Below are 16,628 nucleotides of genomic sequence, written 5' to 3'. Positions count from 1 at the left end.
GGACCGGAAAACGTTACAGCGCGTTACACGGGGGGGAGGGGGGTCAAAAATCTTCGAAAATTGCGTTACGTAATATTTGAACGCCCCCCAACCTTAACCTACCTCTTTAAATTCCTAATTAAGTATATTGAAAAATACATTGTTTTTCGAAAGAAACTTGAAAAAAACGAGTCGTTTCAAATTTTCCCGAAATTTTCCCGGTTTTTTCAACGCTAATCCAAAGCCAGGGATATACTTGGGGAAATGGGGACGAATAGCCAGAGGTTTTTATTATTAATCGAGTTATTAAAACGCTTGTTTTGAGATACCTCATAATTCGGATTAATAATTATATCACCGGTTAAGTTTGTAAAAGATTAACCCGAGTAGAATTAATTGCGAATATAGGTTAATGACTGAGCGCAAACGAAATTGATCTAAACAGTCGTAGCTATTAAATGTTAAAGATGTTACCATGACAACCGACACAATTAAGCTCTTAGTTTCAGAATTAACCCCATCATAAACCTTATCAAAGCGCTTACACAATACCTGTCAGTTAAACGATAAATTCATCATAAACTTAATTTAGTATAATAATATAAAATTAACAGAATCAAATGCCAACCCAAACAAACGATTAATTAACAATAGGCTTAAGGCTTAATCCACATACTTACGAGTACTTACTTACTGCTGTGGCGCGACGACCCGAAGTGGATCTTGGCCTCCGACACCAAAGCAGGGACCGGCCCGCTATCCCTTATCGGGGTTTTATAAGGGTATTGCATAAGGCTTAACTCACCATACCCTTTGCCAGACGAAACCCTTTGTTTTGGTTTTAAAAACCCTTATATAAAGCTACCACATTTGAGTAATCGGTAGCCCAAATACCCTTACAAAACCCTTATCATCCGCTCACCAACACCTTGCATATTGCTTATAAGGGTTAGCCTTATAAAGGGCTTCCCTTTTAGCATATAAGCGTGCTAATTTAAGTCGTCTACCTTGGTCATAAAGCACACATTACTTCGAATCCGAGCGTTCGTCGGCGGCGACGGCGGCGTTCTTTGACTAGGCACGTATTTTCTTTCCTTTTCATACACTACCGTAGGTATATACTAATCCTGTCTCTTTCACGCAAAGGGAAACCTTTATAAAAAGCGCTTAAAGATAAGGGTAACCCTTATTAAGAGCTAGCCTTATTTTTGGTTAGTTTTTCGGTAAGGGTTAGTCAAAGGTAAGGGTATGAATGGGCTTGCAGTTCAAAAGGGAAAGTCTTTCAATGTGTTAGCCGTGTTTAAGTGTCACCCATTGAAAGGGTTTTATCGCGGAAAGGGTTGTCCGGTCCCTGCACCAAAGACCGTTATGCTACTCTATCCAAAGCCATTCCTGTCCAGTCGACGGCGCCGCTTAATCCACATGAATGACTTAATTCTAGAGGGGTTTTCCGGCCCCTGCTTATCAGGCTAAGTCGTCTAGTTCGCCAAACTTCGTCTAACAATAATCTGGAAAAAATCTATGACACACTTATGATTATCCAAACTAGTCTTGGTCTCCATTAGTATTGGAGGTTCTACTGTGTACTTGTTGACATGGAATTTATTTCACTGACATGCTGTTTGACATGCTTCTTTTTAAAAACATGTGGCGTCTCCTCTAGCTGCCACTGTCGACGTCATCTAACACATGGCGTTAGGGAGCTAGGACGCAATTAGCTAGAAACCTACATCGCGGTTACGGAGTTTCAAATGTCACTTACTATATATACTCCTTCTGACTACCTCTCAGTGGACTTCGGTCCCCAGGCATAACACCCGCCTGGAGAGAGTACTCCCTATTGCCCTCTCTCCACATTGGACATAGTTTTCCCTACATATGTTCCACAAACACACCTCTGACATTTGTTTTATATCTAGTTTAATTTTGTGCATGTGAGGTTGGCCTTGTATTTAAGTGTTTGTTGTTATTTTAAGTATAGTTTAGCGTACTCTTAGGTATTTTAGTATAGTTATATTTTTATATCGTACGCCGAAAGACACACCATGGATCATGGACCTAATATATACCAAACTGACACCTAATAAATGAATCTTTGAATCAGGTATCCCGGCGGATCGATGAAACACTCTCGTCTGTATCACAACATTTGCTTGCTGCTGTTCCATTGGCTGCCCGCCATCTTGGTTGACTGCTTGCTTTGGTGTCTCCGATACGAACCTGTGTACGTACATTTTAAGTATATGTGGCTTTTCATCAGAGAAGGGTTCTTATGCTTCATGTGCATAAAGAACTTTCCCTTATAACACCCCTCTTTTTGCGTGAAGTGTTAAAAATTAAAATTGTAACACGTTTGTCCAAAAGGCCCTCTAAGCTAAAATCCATACAATCTGGTCAGCAAAAAATGTGGCCCTTTCTTGAATCATAAAGTTTTTACTAGCCTTCCAGTCCATTGTATTTTGAATGTTTATGTTAACAAAGCAAAAATTGAATTTGTCTGCAAAGTTTGGCCTGAGGGAGACTAGATCGTAATATAAAACTAGAATTAGATCATAAATCATCTGAATCGTGCTGTCTCTTTCGTACTACGGCCTTACTACGGGGGGAGGGGGAGGGGCAAAAAGGGGCGTGGCTCCCCCTCCACCCCTCTCTGACGTCATCAGAAATACCTAAAGTGCGGCAGAACATACATATTATCCCTACTCCGTACCTCAAAAAGGGGCGTGACCAAAAAGGGGCGTGGCACCCTCGCCCCTCCCTCACCCCCTTGGTCCAGAACTCTCATATTTACCCTGCTTAGGGCGCAACAGTAGTGCCGCTAGCGATGCATTACAGATACGGAACCTGACTTTTATTGTCCGACTCGCCACTTGATGCAGCGTCAAGTGTAATATGCCTCTGCCCGCGATTACGTATATATTAAACTGCTCACCTATTTTTTATTATTCTTGCAACCCCCATTGAACCTCCCCTTCCCCCCTTTTGGACTTGACGAAGAGTTTCTTTAATTCCACAAGTTTAAAATCCGTTTTGAACATGTCCTTTTAAAATCACATTGGGGTTGAGAAGATTATGGTTTAATACCTTACGGAAAATCGCAGGCAAATAACACTAGACCCTATTCATAGTGTTGTGTTCCTGCCGGTTAGTAAGATTGCCAGAGCTCAACGAGGGTGCGGGGTGTTAGGGTCGGCAACGCGCATTAACACCTCTCGAGTTGCAGGCGTCCATAGGCTACGGTGATCGCTTACTATCAGGCAGGCCGTATGCTTGTTCGCCTTTGCCACCGACGTAGTATAAAATAATAATAAAAATAATATCCACAGTCTGTGCCGCGTTCAACGTCGCGTAACTAAAGGCTTTGAGGTCTTCGAATACTACACCAACAACCAGTGGGACTTCCATTCCGACATCGCTCAGAAGTACAGAAACGATCTGAACCCACGGGAAAGGCTAGAGTACAAAGTGGATGCCAGTGGTAAGTATATGACTTTCATATTTTACACAGATGCCATAGGTTTAACGCTCGGAGCCGTACTACACCAGTGGTAAGTATATAACTTTCATATTTTACACGGATGCCATAGGTTTAAGGCTCGGAGCTGTACTACACCAGTGGTAAGTATTAACTTTCATATTTTACACGGATGCCATAGGTTTAAGGTTCGGAGCTGTACTACATCAGGTACTGCAAAATACAATAGAGAATTAACGTCCCATGATAGGACTCGACATCGAATCTGATAGGTTATCGAGTTTTTAAATTTTTTTATTATTTAATTACGTGCAGAATGTGAAATGAGTTACATCCTGAGGTATTTCCTTTGCGCTACGACATGGGGTTCTTCAAGAAGCGGGTATTTAGAGTTCTTAAGGGTCGGCAACGCTCCTCCGATGTTGCTTATGTCCATGGGTGACGGTGACCCCTTTTCATAAGGCGTCACGTATGCTCGTTTTCTGACCATCACAAAAAAAAACTTGGCTGTTGTATTTCTAAATGTTGTTTTCAAAACCTCTCTAAGTTGCTCCCTCCCTGACAAAACATTGTATTACAGGATTTTTTGTCATTTCCTCTGAGATTCGTGCTATCGAATTTCTATATATATTAGGCCAACCCATATCCCTCAACAAAATTAATAAAATTTTCTTCCTTGTTCACGCAGGTGTAGATATCTCGCGTTACTTCGAAGATTGCATCTTAGCAGCGCGTCGATACATCCTCAAGGAGACAGATGACACCATTCCCGCCGCGAAGAGACACATGAAAGTGTAAGTTAATTGGCTCTAAGGTATGCTTATTTCAACTACCCGAGGCTCCCACAGGCTCCTTTCAGTTGCACATGAATTCGACATTAAAAACATCATCATTATCATTATTGGCCCTTTTTGTCCTTTGCAGAAATATAGATAGATAGATAGCGTTTATTCGTGGCAAAAAAAGATGAAAACAACAGGTAGGTAACACAATATATATTTAACTTAAATAATATAAGCCACAAAATGGTCCCGACTCAGCATGGTGCTATCCTGGCTGGGCTACCGCTGGTCTTCCGTCGGGGCCATGATCTTGTGCAGCACGCAGTTTAGAACATTTTATTTTTAAACAATTTTAAATGTTTTTTAATTTATGGTGTATAGCTTGAATTAGACATCAAGGAGGCGTCCGCTGCGCGGGTGCACGGCGGATTCCACTATTGTAAATTGCGCCGCAAGCGTTCGCGCCAGACCTGCAATACGCTCTTACATACAGGCACGCGCCGCCGAGTCTCTTTACGAGTATTTACTCTTTTTTTTTTTCCAGGATGTGGTGCGTGGACAAGCTGTTCCGCATTTGTTTTTGGGCGCTGCTGCTGTACTGGATCAGCGGGTGGTTCTCTTCCACCCCCACCGCCGTTCCTGAAGCCATCTCCACATAATCTCGACTCGTATACTATATTAGACCAATCAAATTAGATTTTTTCGAAGAATTAATTCCCGGCAACCTGAAAATCGTTTTAATCCGAGTTTGCTTCTTCCCACGACCCATGAGGTGTGCATACATTTTTGCTGTTTTTCCACTTTTTGCTTGTGGCTGTGGGTCAAAGATATTTTCAAAAAAGATGTCTGTGGACAATACAATAAAAGTTAACGACTCTTATGGTAAGATGTATCATGTATCCCGTCTGGAAAGGTGCCGCATAAAAATTAGCTTTAGATTCCCTAACTTTGCTATGTCTACAGGAAAGATGCGAACGAGTTTGTTATAAAATGTGTATGACCGTTGTAGATCAAAAACGGTACGTCCGACGGAACAATTGTTCTAATCATGATAAAAATTGATATCTGAGGATCCGAACGCTACCTGAATTAAATATGAATTCGCAACTAAATATTAGTCAGTTTGTAAAAAATGGCCGCCACTTTGAATTTCTTTTTTTTTGGGATAATCATGATAAAAATCCGAAAACGCCTTTTCACCAGTGTCTGACCCAAACCTTGCTGGTAGTGCCATTATAACTGATGGTGGGTCCCTTCTAAACTACATCGAGCGACTTTGCAATCCAAAGAAAACAATATTTACTAGGGCACTTTAAGATTTCAGTTCGAAAATTCGAAAACGTGTATCTCCATTTCTATTGCTTTTCATAATTGAAACGACGGAGAAGACGCGATTTTCGATGTTCGATACCTAATTCCCACATGCTCCCAAGACCCAAAGTCAACCAATATTGAGTTAAATAATATCCTACCTACTTAAGATTTTACATTTTTTATTTAATAAAATATTGTTAACATAAAAATTGTTTCATTGGTTTGTATTCCTGCATTAAATATCGATAAAACAAAAATCATGTCCAACAAAACTCATAGACCTATTTTCGTCGAAAACAGACAGGTAGAGTTTGTAGAGCAATATATATACTTAGGTAAACAGCTATCTCTATCAAAGTCTAGACACTGTGCACTGTGACGAATTAGAATAACGTATTACAATGACGTGGAATAAATTCTGGAGCCACAAGGAAGTCCTAAAGTCTAACCCTTAACACAAAATAAGAAAATTTTGGACTCATGTCTCCTACCTTGTCTTTCCTACGCAGGCCAAACATGGATATATAATGCATATACGAAAAGAAAAATTATAACTTGTCAAAGAGCCATGGAGCAGAGCATCATGAACTTAAAACTTAGAGACAAACAACGTCATACGGGAAAAGACTAAAGTTATCGACGCACTATCACACTGCAAGAAGCTAAATTAGAAGTGGGCTGGCCACGTCGCACGAATGAACAACGAAAAATGGACTAAAAGAGTCATGGGCGGGACCTCCCGGTAAAAGAAAGTCAGGCCGCCCACTGGAAAGAAGAGCTGAAGAACTAAAAAAGTTTGCCAGCGACGACTGGGTAACAATAGCCCAAGATAGGGAAATATGGAGTAAAATGGAGGAGGCCTTTACTCGTCAAGAGGTCCTTAATAATAAAAATAATTAAATAAAAACTTAATAATAAAAACCTAGCCTAAGATAAAAGATAAATAAAGAAAATAATTAAATTATTGTATAAAATTACTACCGACTTAAACATGCATGTTAATTAATTTGATAATATTTTATTTTATTTATTAATTTATTAATGAAATATAAATATGTGTATAATTAAATGGCTTAAATTAATTAATAATATTCAGATAGCACTTCATAGTATTAAGTTTATTAAAAAATATGTGTTACATACAGAAAACTATAGGTATACATTAAAAGATTGTCGGCAAGCCCGAACTTACTGACGGCTTAGAACCCCTTAGTCTTCGGAGAGACGTTGGCTTTGCATGTTCTACCGTCTGTACAATGGGAAATGTTCCGAAAAACTTTTTGATCTGGTGCCATCGTCTCGTTTCTATCATCGCACCTCCCGCCAAAGGAGCAAAGCTCACTTCTTAGACACATGGCACACCAAGAATAAGCGGGCATCTCGCTCGTTTCTTCCCAGAACGTGCAGAATGTGGAATGAGTTGCCTCCTGAGGTATTTCCTTTGTGCTACGCCATGGGATTCTTTAAAAAGCGGGTATTTAGGGTTCTCAAGGGTCAGAAATGCTTAAGTGGCTCTTGTGATGTTGCTTATGTCCATGGGCGACGATGACTGCTTCCCATCAGGCGGCTCGTCTGCTCCTTTGCTGACTATCACATAAAAAAAAAGAAATTCTAGATGTTAGCTTATTTAACCTACATGTTTTATAAGACTGTTTCTAAACAAAAAAATAGTACATTTCGATGCTAGTGCGGAAAGTATGTCATTACTTCACGAGTGGCAAGACTCGGGACGAGTGAAGAATGACATTTCCGCACGTGTATCGAACGACGTTTTTTAATACAATTGCGAAAAAATAAGAAAAGCAACAAGTAAGGAACGGAATTCGATTCTTTTATATTATTAATTCTGTGACATCATTGACATTGACATTATGAAGAAGTGGCTTTTATTCGACTAGAATTGATTTTGTTATTATTATTGAACCCACTTCAATGAAAGTTTTTTTTTTCAAATGCATGTTATAAGACAGAAACAATTGTAAATATTAAAACATTTTATTATCATTATTACCTAAATATCGTTATTTATGATTATTTGTGTATCGTATATTTATAAAAACAATATCGAATGTTGCCTTTGGAAACTTAAAACATTCTTGCAGTAAGAAAATACGCCTCTTATTTGACAGGCGTTCCGTTCCATTCAGACAACTTATTAAGAACGGTTTTTCAACATTAAAAAATAAACGTGTTATAATACTTATAATGATGAAGAGGTAAGTAATAAAATATGAAATATGCATATTTTGCGTATTCTTACATTAACAGTAGGTTTTTATGTTGATTACGACGTTTAAATGAAACTAATATTAACACTCATCAATAAGTAGTCATGGAACAAGTAAAAATTTAAAAAAATTGGAAAAGTAAAAAGCACTAGTTCGCGAAAACCAACTTTCCGCACGCTAAACAGCCACGAAAAGTAGCACTTTTTGAGCAACTGTATTAAAAAGATATTAGCAAGGGGTTAAACAACAACTTTGCCCCCTTGTAAAAGAACTAAATATATTCTCGTTCAATTTTGTGAAACTAATAATGAAGATAATGATCAACTCGGTATTTGAGCTAATTTTAATTGTTTCGAGATCCATGATCGTAAATTATTTTGATGGCATTTCACTGTTTTTAGTTTTTCTGTTAGATTTGTCGAAGGATTACTACTTGCTCTAATGAGTAGATGCACTATTTTCAGATAAAACGTCAATTCAATTAATGAACTTAATTACAGTTTTTGATAGATTTCTTTACACGTGCTAAATCTTGTACCTACTGTGGCTTAGAAATAAAGGGAAAGTAGAAAACTCATAGCTAGTCCACCGCACTACCAGCTCCGCTACCGAGATTTACCCGTTGACAGCGAATATTTCACATGACATTATAAGACGAAAGTGGACGACGTTGAAACATAGTCCCCATTTTCCTCTCTGTATAATAAAAATATTTTGACAGTTTGATGTATATGGGTAAATTAACTTTTTCTTGTCACTCGTTATCATGATGGTTACGGTCGCCTGGGTCACTTTTAAAACACTGGTTTTATGGTACTTAAAATAACCAAAAAAAAACTTCTTCTGGCGCAGGGGTTAATGCATTTCCACTCCCGGGCTGGGGAAGCCCATTGGGGGGTGGTATGTGGGACTCGCTCCTTCCGTAACATTGTCTGCTAGCCAGAGGGAGGGGAGGAGAATGCCCACTAACATCCCCTGCCGCGTCACCCTCCTTGCCGTTAGGGGAGCGCATGGGATCGCTTGCGGCATTCTATCCGCGACGCCCCCCGGGAAAATAACCAAACGTACCTCCTTTACCTTTATTTCTGTAAATTTTATGTAAACCTGTATTGTGTACAATAAAGAAAGTATACTACTCACATGTCAATTGAGATATTGGTAAACAACACTAAACTACCCGACATTACCTATTACTTGTTGCATTTCTATTGAGGCTAGATCGTTCAAGTATATTAAAAACAATGTAGGACCCAGAATGCTCCCCTGCGGAACTCCAAAGGATAACCCCAATTGGTCGCTTGTGGCTGTACCCAGTTTTACGCACTGCCTTCTATTAGTGAGGTAGCTGCGAAACCATTAAAGTCCAAGACCCCTAATTCCCGAACCTTCAAGCTTCGTCAACAAAATGGGTATAGACACTGTGTCGAAAGCTTTGGCTAAGTACTTTGATGTACAAATCGCGCCAGTTTAAAGTGTAAATACATACCTAAATTTTATTATACATAAATATTTAGTTACAAGTCCTTTCCATAATGCGCCATCTAGCCCATCTACTTATCAATCTTAACATGACTGACTGTACTTTTCTTTCCACAGGCACCTAATACTAACAACCCCAAACACAATTAGGTTGCGTTGTTTTATCAGAGTTCCTATGGTCACCTCCTGTCTCCATGGTACCATAATGTTGCATTGTCACCCGACTTACATATGTATGCAAATTTTCAGCTTCATTGGAAGTCGGGAATTAGGTCAAATTTAACTTGCAAGAACCCGTACAAACATAGTTACCTACATACATAGCTACATTACAAGTTAATAAAAAGCTTGTAAAAATACACTGTAGGTAATGGTCTGGATTCAAAATAATTCTAATATATATAGCCTACTACTACTACTCCTCTGGCGCAGCGACCCAAAGTGTGTCTTGGCCTCCAACACGACAGTTCGCCACTGATCCCGGTCCTGTGCAGTTTCTCGCCAGTCTTGGACCTGGAGCTCGCGCAGATCAGCATCGGCATTTTGCCACAATAGCCTTGGGCTTGATAAAGCCTGTAACCGCTACCTAAAGCGCTCCCTCCGACGGCTCAGCTACCGTCGTGAGCTGCCTTCGTGTCGACCTTGAGCGACCTTGACCTTGGCCGCGCTTCGTCTCCTGGCCTCAAGTCAAACTCCACCACGCCACGCACATCCGAGGGACGTGGGGTATTGTACTGGAAACCGGCCAACTCTTTAGTAAACAGACCCAGTATCTAGGCTTCGAACCCACTCTTGCCCTTGTAGAAGCATAAAATTAAACCATTAACTTAACTTAATTTCACTTAATTTAACTTAAACTTACTTAATTTAACTTAATCTAAACTTAATTATTATCTCCTACTTACATATAGTAAACAGAACCTTATCTCTAAGCTAAAACGAGATAGTGTATATTAGTATTAGTGTAAATTTAATAAATTGTTATATAGATTTCAATATTCTTGATCATTTACGTCCCAGTAGCATCTACCCAAGTAATAAACGCTTAGGTGATATATATTTAGGTGACAGTTTAGCCTAAGTATTATTTAAATTTTGAATCTTCTTTAGTTCATTTTGAAATAAAAATAGTTACTCTGCTTAAAATGTAGGTAACGTGCAATAGTGCTAACCACCAATTGTTTTTTGTTAATCTGTCTGTATCCACTGGTGAGAACCTGTGTAATTGGCTTTTTGTATAACATTTATAAAACCTATAGATATATTAAGAGCTGTTGGATATCCGAATAATAATAAATAAATCTCGAATCCAAACCCATAGCAGTTTGGTTAACATCTTTTTCCTCATTGGAACCCTCAGAGCGCGGGTTCAACTCGCACTTAGCTTAGTGTTTTCTTTTAATCATAGTTAGATAGGTACCTACACGAGTATGGGCTAAATTAGAAGCATTACGGAGGCGCGCCGCTCTTACAGCTCGACATTGAATACTATAGAACGTTCCGTTGTGACAACTATGATCATTATGATCAAAGTCAAAACGTTTCCAATCCCAACATGTTCTCTAATAATTTATTTATACATCATTGTGGTTAACTGTAAGTATATTTTTTATAATATAACCATTGGGTGTAGAATATACAAGATAGCTTGTCGAATATCAAACCAGAGGAATTATTTTTATCAAAACAAAAAACCACTGCTTAAGTACTTAGGGTGACTAAATAATAAGTGTATTCCCGTTGCCAGAAAGGTTTTTGGATTATACTGAGCAAAGATAGATATAACTCCGTAATAGATGGATACAGTCTAAGGAAAAAACGTGCCTCGAAAATCAAGAAAATTTGACTCTCGATTAGAGGGCGCTACTAGCTTTGGCCTACTGTCGTATAGATGGCGTTGACGGTTTCGTTTGTTATTTAACAATTTTTACGCATATCAGTGAAAGAACATGGGTCAAAATCATAAAAATAATTAATGCAAATAAAAAAAATCATTTATCCATATTTAAATACATTTTATCGTATTTTTATAAATCTTCATTTTTAGTTTTAAAGTGTGTCGATAGATGGCAGTGAATTTACTGTGGTTACAAAATTTACTATGACAGTACCGCTCTAGTATAAGTTACTCTATGATACTGAGCAACTTTTACTTTGGGACTAGCCAAAATGTATGAAACAGCCAAATTTTTTTCGCGATTTCTGGGTTGGTCCCATAGTAAAAGTTGCTTACTATAATCCCAAAACCTCTCTGGCAACGGGAATGCAGTTATTTTTTTAGCGACCGTGTATATTTTTAAAAAACTTTTTTCAATAGTTTTCATTTGATACCCAAATTGCTATGGTAAAAAAATAAATAGGTACCCCTCCCCCCTTTTAATTTGCGGGCGCCATTTTAAAAATGCCTATGTCACTAAATAAAGGATGATTCACGTTAGACCGGGCCGAAGCTTCCGGCGCTTACTTTTCTATGACATGACAGATGATCACGAGATGCTTTCCATAGAAAACGAAGCGCTGGAAGCTCCGGCCCGGACACGGCCCGGTCTAACGTGAGTCATCCTTAACACAGGCCGTTTGGGCTGTAGAGCGTGTCAAATAAATTAACATAGGTACATAAATACACTCAAAAACCGTTACTCTCCTTCTGACGCAGTAGGGTAAAAAAAAAAAAAAAAACATTTATTTCGGACGATAATACAATCCATATTTTGTTACTTACAAATATACTTAAATTACTATGTTAGTACCTAAACTAAGATGTTGGGAGAAAAAAAAAAGATATCGAGTATTATTGGAACTGGAAATATTTATTTAATTATTTTAATTCAGAAATAATACGTCACTGTGTGTGTGATACATAAAGTCCTAAGCTCATCAAATTACAACACTTACTTATTTAAAAATCGTATTTTGAAAAACCCTGTTACTGCTGTTAAAATTACATTTGCACGCTATTTCTCTGTCTTCTTATACCCCCGAATTTACAATCGATATGAATATCTAGGTTATATGAATTTAAAGAACACCAATTTCCCTTTAGACGCATATGCCAAAAACGCAAAACGCCATTCATACGCGAAACGCCAAAGACTTGTATTGCCAAATTCTGTTAATGCCAAACACGTGGAATGCCAAAGCTGTATAAAAACCAAATACGCATAATGCCAAAAGCTTGTTTTTGTTTTTGTACGAAATCCCTCGACCCGGTCTAGACGAAGCCCCGCTTCCTATTTCCTATAACGTAACCATGGTATAATAAAACAAGGTACTCTCTTCCGAGACTCGCGAACCGCGTGACTGACACTATATAGCTACGTCATCGTGCTGTTAAAAGGTTCACGATGACGTAGGCTTGTGTCAGTCACGTGGTTCGCGAGGCACCGAAGAGAGTACCAGGCGGAGTATATTATTATACCATGAACGTAACTTAACTAGTGGTAGCCCCGCGAAGCCCCGCGAAGCGGGGCTCCTACTAGTTAAGTTGCGAAGGAAATGTACTCATACGAAAATTTTAAAATCTTGGAAACTAAAGATTGACCTGAATTCTGACAGTGATTAGGCGTTTTGCGTTTTTGGCATTATGCGTTTTTTGGCATTCTGCGTTTATGTCATAAAGCGTATTTGGCGTTATGCGTATTTTTGTTTTAATTTCGCGAAATGACAAAATGCCGTTTTGCTCTTTTAGCATTTGTTTTATATTACGTTACTCGATTTCTTTTTTTTCTTTCTTTTCTTTGTCATCTCTGTAAACTGTATCTGTAAATTCTTCACAGTTTCTTTTTAACTAAATAGTTGTATAATGTTTTTCTTTCAAGCCTCATTGTAGTATTGTTTTCATTCGTAGCATAAACGTACTGTTATAATTTTATTTCCAAAATAAAACATTTGTATTTGTACAATACAGTGATTAGGTACTAATACTACTTCTACTACTTATCAGGTCAGAAGCCGAGCGGGGAACTAACAGTGACACCAGAAAAATATGTAGACGATAAAAAACCGTATATGGAATTCACTTGCGAGGCATACTTGGATAAAGGAGATAAATTATCTTGGAGCATGACGAAAAATAAAAAACAAGGTATTATTAGGGGCTGCCATGTGTAAAAATGGAATATCCTGAAAATTTTCGGGCATCAGATTAAAAATTCTTAAATTTTCTCACGTCATTATTACTAATTTAGCTTTATTGAAAAGATGATAAATAAAATTTACATTAATTGTATAAAACAAAATTAAGACTACTTATAAAATAAAACAATTAAACTAAACCTACCTAAAAATAATTTTTAAGAAAAAAAAACCGACTTCAATGGGGGATGCCGTTGAAAGGTTACTTATTGTTGATGGTGCACTCCAGACAATGAAATGAAAAAGACAGCATCTTTTGCCTAACTAAAATGAGGTAAAACCACCCACGTTTCTAGTAGCATTTCGTTTCTGTAAGGGTCATAGTTCTAACCTAACCTAACCCAATGTTCTGATAGCATTTCGTTTCTGTAAGGGTCACAGTTCTAACCTAACCTAACCCACTTTTCTGATAGCAGTTCGGTTCTGTGAGGATCGCAGTCCAAAAAAAAGTCCAGGTCCAAGTTTGGGTCTGGGTCCATAACGAAGAGAATAAATCTGATATTTCTGATCATCATCAGCAGCTGCACTTCATCAAATGTCACTTTTTTAAATGGAAATGCTGGATTTGTTGATGAAAATACAAAAATCACTATATGTATGCCTTTCACATTTGAGGAGTTCCCTTGATTCTTCATGGATCCCATCATCAGAACTCGAGCTTGACAAAAATGTGTCTTGAAAACCTAACTTGCTTACCAATCATAACGAAGAGGACAAATCGCCAAACGTGAACTATGCGTCATTGAAGAGTTCCGTTCTGATCATCATCAGCAGTTCCACTACATCAAATGTCACTTTTTTAAATGTAAATGCTTGATTTGTTGATGAAAATACTAAAATCACTATATGTATGCCTTTTACATTTGAGGAGTTCCCTCGATTCCTCATGGATCCCATCATCAGAACTGCGTTTTGACCAAAACGGGACCAATAACAATAAAAAAAAAAATTTTCAAAATCGGTCCAGAAATGACGGAGTTATGGAGTAACAAACATTAAAAAAAAAAACATACAACCGAATTGATAACCTCCTCCTTTTGAAATCTTGAAGTCGGTTAAAAATAAAAATCCCTATATTATGTAAAGTAAAGAACAAGACGGGAGATTTGTCTGACAGAGGCAACTACAGACCTATATCGTTAGCTACCTTTGTTGCCAAAGTACTGGACGGCTTGCTTGATGGTCTTGCTCAGGCCGCGTAGCCAACATGCCAATCGCTTACGCTCCGTAGTGATCGAAACGCAACTGTCACTGTCGCACTAATATGGAAGAGTGATAGAGAGACAAAGCGTTTCATTGTCGAAGAGACGCTCCATGGCTGTGCGTTGTAATATGCTTGCCCGCAGGTTTGCACGGTGTACAAAAGAAGTCAAAATAACCTTGTTTAAGGCCTACTGCCAGAGCTTAAACACGTGCAGCCTGTGGGTAAGATATACACAGATAAGATATACATTGACATCTCTTTTTTTGTGACATTTGTTTTATTTATTTATTTTATATTCTATTATTTCTGTTCTAATCTTTAGTTGACGATCTTTTAGTGAAAGCCTTTGTTTTATCCCTTTTTGTAAAATACTGTGCCTTTTTCTTTAAGAAATAAATATATCTAATCTAATCTAATCTAATCTATAGTTAATGCTGCGGGAACCCTTCGTGTGTGAGTCCGACTCGCACTTGGCCGGTTTTTTTCATTCTGGCGACAGACGATTTTGATACTTTTAATTTATCTGCTGCCACTCTGACGGACGTTAAAGGAGCCTTATCAAAAATAGACTTAACTCTGTTAATATTTTGAGGTACCGTGATTGTACTATTTCTAACCGGTATCTTCTTAAAACTAATCTCACCCGTTTCTTCATAAAGTCTTATTATTGTATATACTTATACAGTTTGTCTAGCTTTTACTTGAAGAAAGTGTTTTAATATATCCTTTTAAGTATGAGACTCGTAAAATAAAGGCAATTGTGAATAATCCTATTAGCAAGTGCTTCATGTTCTGATAATTCATTTTGAAAAACTAATATGCAGTAACGAAATTCCCACTTTAAATAACAGATAACGAAATCGTAGATGCAACGACACCAAAACTTATTTTCTTTTAATAATACTTTCAGTCAGTAAGACTTTGAAAGTTGTCTCTTTACTTCCAGGACAGCCTTTATTTATGTATGTATATTGAAAATAGTAGTATTTAAATAGTGACTTTTATCTCTATACTTACTGATTTTCTTTCCGCACCAATGTAGGTAATAAATTGTGTAGGTACTTTCTTGTATTGTGCAATAAAGGTTAAATAAATAAATACTACAGCATAATCTTCTCTTTCCTGTTGAGGTTTTATAAAAAGCTTACCAGGTCCCCCCGCAATTCGGACGAAGGACAAAAAACCTTTCCAAGTACCCCCGCAATTCGGAGAAAGAATCAAAAACCTTCCCAAGTCTCCCCGCAATTCGGTCGAAGGACCAAAAACCTTCCCAAGTCCCCCCGCAATTCGGACGAAGGACCAAAAATCCTGACATGTTATGGGGATTCCTGTTGTATGGAAACCCCAGTTGTAGTCTAAATTGAACATTAATAACCCTTGTTTCATATAAAAAGAAACAGTAGCACTATATGAGGAAAGCTACGGAAACGGGACTAAAGGATTGGATTTACAATGGCCACTCACACCAGACGACAATAAAGCAGAAATATTTTGCTTTAAGGAGAAAACAGTGAATGGAAAACCGTCTACAACGAAAAGCAAGAAGATTTCTATTAGATTTGAGACAGCTGATGGACCCCAGTGTAAGTAAATGTTAACAGTTCGATCAAAACTTAAGAGTAGGTACCTATTACATAGGTAAAGTGCGATAATGTTTATTTTCAACACACTTGCTCAAAACGACGTTTTTATTCCACCGATTTTTGGCTCATAATCCTAGATATTAAACACGCGTGCTCTTTCAGTGTATTATTCCACTCGTGCTTTTTCATTGTATTGTCCGACTGAGTTAATGTACTATTGCATAAGATCTGAATCAAAATTCAAGATAATCTAACTTACAAAGATAAAAGATAATAGTACATTATGATACAAGTGTGCTAAGTTGGTCATTACACACGAGGCGATATTGTGCGCGCGAGCTGTAAGCGAGCGCGCAATAAGAAAGCCGATGTGTGTAATGACCAATGCACACGCGTTTCATACGACGTTTTTCAACACACTTGCGAGAAAAAAAAACTCATATTAATCAA

General features: G+C 37.9%; 2 protein-coding genes across 3 annotated transcripts in view; both read left to right on the top strand.

Moving 5' to 3' along the window:
- Nucleotides 1-4,913, top strand: part of LOC134753683 (putative fatty acyl-CoA reductase CG5065) — a 28,601-nt gene extending 23,688 nt beyond the window's left edge. The window contains exons 10-13 of one of the 2 annotated variants that reach the window (XM_063689623.1): nucleotides 2,084-2,203; nucleotides 3,306-3,457; nucleotides 4,143-4,248; nucleotides 4,781-4,913. In XM_063689623.1, coding sequence (XP_063545693.1) covers nucleotides 2,084-2,203; nucleotides 3,306-3,457; nucleotides 4,143-4,248; nucleotides 4,781-4,895 — 493 coding nt within the window. In that variant the 3' untranslated portion in view covers nucleotides 4,896-4,913. The remainder of the gene's footprint in view (nucleotides 1-2,083; nucleotides 2,204-3,305; nucleotides 3,458-4,142; nucleotides 4,249-4,780) is intronic. The other variant, XM_063689624.1, reaches the window with a different exon arrangement.
- A 5,865-nt stretch (nucleotides 4,914-10,778) lies between these two features.
- Nucleotides 10,779-16,186, top strand: LOC134753457 (uncharacterized). Its single transcript, XM_063689330.1, has 3 exons — nucleotides 10,779-10,853; nucleotides 13,201-13,341; nucleotides 15,990-16,186. Exons 1-3 carry the CDS (start codon nucleotides 10,781-10,783, stop codon nucleotides 16,184-16,186), a joined length of 411 nt encoding a protein of 136 aa, XP_063545400.1. The 5' UTR covers nucleotides 10,779-10,780.
- Nucleotides 16,187-16,628: the final 442 nt, after the last annotated feature.

This window comes from Cydia strobilella, chromosome 27 (assembly GCF_947568885.1).
Source record: "Cydia strobilella chromosome 27, ilCydStro3.1, whole genome shotgun sequence".
In the NCBI taxonomy this organism is placed as follows: Eukaryota; Metazoa; Arthropoda; class Insecta; order Lepidoptera; family Tortricidae; genus Cydia; species Cydia strobilella.
This window is presented reverse-complemented; position numbering and strand designations above follow the sequence as displayed.

Coding starts and splice junctions, on each gene's coding strand:
- LOC134753457 (XM_063689330.1), top strand. CDS start 10,781: ATGATCAAAGTCAAAACGTTTCCAATCCCAACATGTTCTCTAATAATT. Junction 10,854..13,200: donor ATACATCATTGTGGTTAACT/GTAAGTATATTT, acceptor ACTACTTATCAG/GTCAGAAGCCGAGCGGGGAA. Junction 13,342..15,989: donor GACGAAAAATAAAAAACAAG/GTATTATTAGGG, acceptor TCATATAAAAAG/AAACAGTAGCACTATATGAG.